This window comes from Lactuca serriola, chromosome 2, assembly GCF_051521515.1.
Source record: "Lactuca serriola cultivar US96UC23 chromosome 2, Lser_US96UC23_V15, whole genome shotgun sequence".
Lineage (NCBI taxonomy): Eukaryota > Viridiplantae > Streptophyta > Magnoliopsida > Asterales > Asteraceae > Lactuca > Lactuca serriola.
The window spans coordinates 153,765,891-153,771,194 of NC_136409.1; the positions used below are offsets into that span (position 1 = coordinate 153,765,891).

The window sequence follows — 5,304 nt, forward strand, 5'->3', positions numbered from 1 at the left end:
GGGTGAGATAGTCCCCGTAACCGGTTGAAATAGACCAGATGGTAGGTCGAGCACCTAGATATTCTTGGCACGGGTAGGTCGGGCACCCCGGTATGCCTGACAAGGGTAGGTTGAGCACCCAGATATGCTTAGCAGGGTAGGTCGGACACCCATATATGTCTGGTAGTATGTCTATTGTATGGTATGTGGTATGGTGTGGGAACTCACTAAGCTTTGTGTTTACGGTTTCCAGTTTTTGTTTCATGTCCTTCTTCTTCGAAGGGAAGGAGCCAACACGATAACAGCGCATCGCACACATGATTTTCCGCACATGAGATTCTTGGAACTTGTACTCTGACATAATTTTCCTATGATATGTTTTTGAGATGGTTGACTTATGATTTTCATGATATGAGATAACATTGATGACATTTTCAGTAATCTGTTATATAGATCTTTAAATTAAAAATTAAATTTTTGGTTTTGAAATTTGGGAGGTTACAATTAGGATGAAAAGCTCACGGATCCCCACCGTTCTTTCCATCATCCGACCACAAACATGACAACTCCCGACCAACATCTCATAAAATGCATCGAAACCAATGTTTAATATCCCGCTAAATTCAAGAGACTAATAGTTTGTTGTCTTTGCTATCAAAGGATAATAAAAGTGTTGGCCAATTCAAAACGACGTGACATTAGTTTATTTGCAGAGATTTTGAGGGTTTCTTTTATTTTTAATGAATGCCTAACTTTTTGCAATTTCTCGTCATTTTTTCCTTCCAATTTTCCACGTATGGTGCCATTTTCTTACATATAACAATTAAATAGTGTCCCAATGTTTTCAAGTCTACATGATATTCAATTATGTTTTAACTATTTTTCATTAATACCCTTCTAGCACACTTTTTTTGGAACACGTGTTACTAAAGTTAATAGCGTTTTGTTGATAGTTATTTGTTGAATTTTTAATTTTCTGCTTATGACAATTTGTATTTAGATTTTAAATGATGTATGTTTAATTTGGATTTTATATGACAACTTGGATTTTATAATTTTTTATGGAACACAATAGACAACATAAATGTAATATGGTTATTTTTATCAATTCAGTACAGTAGTTAGAAAAATAATCAAACATAATTAACTCAAAAATGAAATCATTGAGAATTTCTAACATATTCAACTTTTAACCCAATTAACTATCAAACATATATTAAACTAGTTGGCCATAATTCCAAAAGTAAAAAAATAAAATTCTTATTTTTAATTTATATTAGAAAATAGTTATTTAAATAATATTCCTATATTTATATTTTATTTGTAGTTTTATTTATTTTGTATGAAAAAATAAAATACATTAATATCGCAACGGTCAATCGATCGTCTACTCTACTGAGCGGCGGATTTCCCGATGTGAAGTGAACCTAATTTACCTATATATACCTAATTACTCACTCATCGTTCCCTCCGCCGATTCTTCTCAAAATCTCATTCCTTCTCAACCCGATCGGAATCGAAATCATATATGGCGGCCTTCACCGGAGTATCCTCCAGCAGTCTGATCGCTCCTCGTGAGCTTTCACGTCAATGCTTGGTATATCTGTTTATCTCTATTAATCTCTCTGTTTGATCTGAATACATTCTTTTGCTCGTAATCGATTTTCATTTCACCTTTTTGTTAGTTCGACCAATGATTGAAGCTGTAATTGTCACTGTCCATCTATGGTAGCCGTAGATGTATTCAATTTATCTTCGTATTGCTTAAGTCCCAAATTACGATACAATCGACTGCCGAACTGGCCTTTTATTAGGATCTGGATTCATTTCCACATGAAAACACTAAAAAACAGAAGCTTCTACTAATCTTGTTTTTAAGCTATGTGATTATGGCTAAAATTTGTCAAGGCCAAATTTGTTTAAGAAATGAAAAATTACATCTTTTTATTTCGGATATAGGGATCAGATCGTGCTTATTATATGCCTTACCTTCGAATTTCTATCCAGTTTAGGTTTCAGTTAATTCCCGAAAGAGAAAGGAGAGCTAGGGTTTAAGTAATCGGGCTTTTTTGCATAAAATTTCGTTGATTCAGTCTTTGAAAAACTCTTATAAGTCCTTTGAACTCAATTCGGAACCTTTAACATTCTTTTATAGGCACCAACCAAGATCTCTGGTCTGAAATTGGTTTCCTTTTCCAATTCCGGAAGAACCAATCTTCCATTGTCATTCCGCCGCCTTCAGGTTTCATGTGCTGTAAGTAATTCTTCCCATTTTACCCTTCTGTTTCCATTCATATGAACATGCATGAATAAAACTCAATACCCACATATTTTTTCTACAGGCCAAGCCAGAAACAGTTGAAAAAGTTTGTGACATTGTTAGAAAACAACTCGCCCTAAAAGACGACATTTCAGTTTCTGGTGAATCAAAGTTCGCAGCCCTAGGAGCTGATTCACTTGACACGGTATAGTATATTAGTATTCATACTACATGTTTTATTCTGTCATGTGTAATGGAGAAAGTGGAATTGACTATTTTACCCTTTTTACAGGTGGAGATTGTGATGGGGCTTGAGGAGGCGTTTGGTATCACTGTAGAAGAGGAGAATGCACAGAGCATTGCTACTGTTCAAGATGCAGCTGATCTTATTGAGAAGCTTTGTGAGAAAAGTGCCTAATCAGTGAAACAGTTTTAAGGATTAGGGAGATTTCTGTCTATTGGGTTCTTGTTTTTGTTTCCTTCAAATGTTTGTGTCGTGTTTGTTTTTAGTTGGTATGTTGGTATTTGGATATTAGAATATGGTGTTTCTTTCTAAACAACTCTGTTTGTGTATGTTTGAGGTTCGTTGTGACTAGTATTTTATTGGGGGTGTTTGGCAAACTTGTTTTGAAAGTTATTTTTGCAGTTTTTATATAAGTAAAATGAACTTTTTGGAAAAGTCCGGAAATCCTGACTTTTTGTAACTTTTCCAAAAAGTACTTTTGGGGTTTTAAAAGCTAAGCCAAACACCCTAAGACTATCTTCAAAGTATAAATTAAAACAGTCTGTTTGGTTATGGGTTGGGTGATGGGCCTAGGTTAAAGGGGATCTTGGGTCAAAAATAGAACCGAAGGCCCATTATTAAATGAATTGGAATAACATTCTATAAATGAAGGCTCGTTTAGAGTTTTTTTTGAGACAGAGCTTTTATCCAAAGGTGATAATGTCAACAAATTTCCTTATATCACGCTTTTTTCATGTGATTTTTTTACTTAAAGAACATTGTATTTTTTTTCCTGATTTGGTCATCGTTTTAGCACGTTTAGGGTAGTCTTTTGACAATAAAATTCAAAAAAAGCTGACACTTTTGTTAAACGACTTTATTGTTGTGGCTTATATTTCTCATGTTTTCTTGCTCATAATGTTTATTGTGTTTTTATTAGTAACTTTTAACATTAAAACATGTAGAAAACATTTTATTTTTTTCAAAAAGAAGAAAAAAATGTGTTTAATTAATGGTGACAAAATACGTATCAAAATTTATTTGGAAGATGCTAAAAGATTATAGTAGGCGAAGAACTGAACATAGATTGGTATCCAAAAGTTGTCTTTCTATCTGATTATTAAAACAATCTAAGTTTGGTCAGGTTATAGAATCGGTCACATTTCAATACAAATGAAATTAAACACAGAACCGACATGAACCAAACCATAACCAATAGGAATTGCATATGGTATTTTGTTCGGTTCTCAAATCCTTGAATTTCTATTCTGTTTTTTTTCCCGGTTTCGGAATCCCAAAATCTAAAATACAAAGTCAACTTAGACCGTTGTTGTTCATCTGCTGCAATCTCCGTCCTCCGAGCATCCTGCAAATAGATTTAATATGCATTTTGCCAACAAGAATTAGATACAGTAGTTTTTCGTTTTGTTTCAAACAAATCAAATATTTCCTTTATAAATAGCAAAATAATAACACTGGAATTATGAGTCAAAACAAAAAAGTTGGTTCAAATAAAACAAAAATTGATTCGCAAAGGAATATAATAATATTATTATTGATCAAATCACTTTTAAATTTGAAATTTATAACATGGAAAGCATGAAAGTTGAAATTAGATTAAAAAAGAACTTTTTAAATGAAAGGGTATTTTGGGAAAAAAATTGAAAGTTTATTTTGGAATTTTTTTGATGGTTTTTATAAAAATTAAAATCTAAAACTGGAGAATCACTGATAAATTTGCTAAAAGAGTTAAACAAAAAGAAAAAAAAAAAACCCTTTAAAATAAGATGTCTTTTATGATATTAAACCATAACGAAATAAGTTAAACCGTTTATTCAAAGCTTTTGTTATTATAATAATATAGTTTTTTGATAATATTTAAAACATTAATTATTTATAAACTTCAAAAGAATTGAGCAAGAAAAATACTCGGTTAACTCGACCCAAGCTGATGATTTTTTCGATGAGCTTCTAAAAATATAGATGATTCCGATTGCCGACATCTTGACATTAGACACCATGTATTTATAAAAACTCTTTTTAACTTTTTATGCACGATATACAAATATGCATAACATGTGACATCGAGAGATCAAAACACGAGATATTGCAGACAAATTGACAGCTGCAAAGAAGGGCCCCAAGGGAACTGTATCGATGTATGTTACTTATAAAAACTTTTTAACTTTTTAGTTATGTTGTTAAAATATTGAATTATTCTTTTTACACCTAATCATCTTCAAGATTTTTTTGTCATATGTCATTATGTAAAAATTTTAAATTACTTAAATTCCATATGACATTTTTATATTTTTATTATTAAAAAAATTAATCAATTCCACTAATTAATACCTCTATTATTATAGATATAAAATATATTTTTTAAATGACATTATATATGTAAAGTATTATTTAAGGTAAATATATTTTTTCTCCATTAAATGAATATAATAGAAAATAGTTGTTTTCTTCTACCACTAAAAACATTTATTTTGATTTTTTTGTTACATAAATTAAAATAATGAAATGTTATAAAACAATATTGTCAAAATTGAGATATAATAATTTTAGTTGTGGGTTCTAGGATTTTAAATTATCTTTATCCAATTCGCTTTTAATCTTGTTAAACTTTGAGATGAAATAGACATTAAAAATATTTAGTGTTTGCATCTTGATATTAAACTTTTACTTTTAATATACATGTATAGTACATGTGTCTCACACCACACCTAGTATACTAATAAGTTGTCATCTTGCTCCCTTATTATACTTTAAACTTGCATTTGTTTTTATAAATTTACTTTTTATTCTTATATTTTCTTAAATAATTGTCATTTGGAGT

At 30.8% G+C, this 5,304-nt stretch overlaps 1 protein-coding gene across 1 annotated transcript; it reads left to right on the forward strand.

Moving 5' to 3' along the window:
• Positions 1–1,417: 1,417 nt before the first annotated feature.
• Positions 1,418–2,860, forward strand: LOC145087074 (acyl carrier protein 1, chloroplastic-like). Its single transcript, XM_079024975.1, has 4 exons — positions 1,418–1,576; positions 2,135–2,233; positions 2,322–2,444; positions 2,532–2,860. Exons 1-4 carry the CDS (start codon positions 1,508–1,510, stop codon positions 2,655–2,657), a joined length of 417 nt encoding a protein of 138 aa, XP_078881101.1. The 5' UTR covers positions 1,418–1,507; the 3' UTR covers positions 2,658–2,860.
• Positions 2,861–5,304: the final 2,444 nt, after the last annotated feature.

Excerpts from the sequence above, each read along its gene's own strand:
- LOC145087074 (XM_079024975.1), top strand. The coding sequence starts at position 1,508 with ATGGCGGCCTTCACCGGAGTATCCTCCAGCAGTCTGATCGCTCCTCGT. Across the intron at positions 1,577-2,134 it reads AGCTTTCACGTCAATGCTTG|GCACCAACCAAGATCTCTGG; the intron begins GTATATCTGTTT and ends ATTCTTTTATAG. Across the intron at positions 2,234-2,321 it reads GCCTTCAGGTTTCATGTGCT|GCCAAGCCAGAAACAGTTGA; the intron begins GTAAGTAATTCT and ends TTTTTTCTACAG.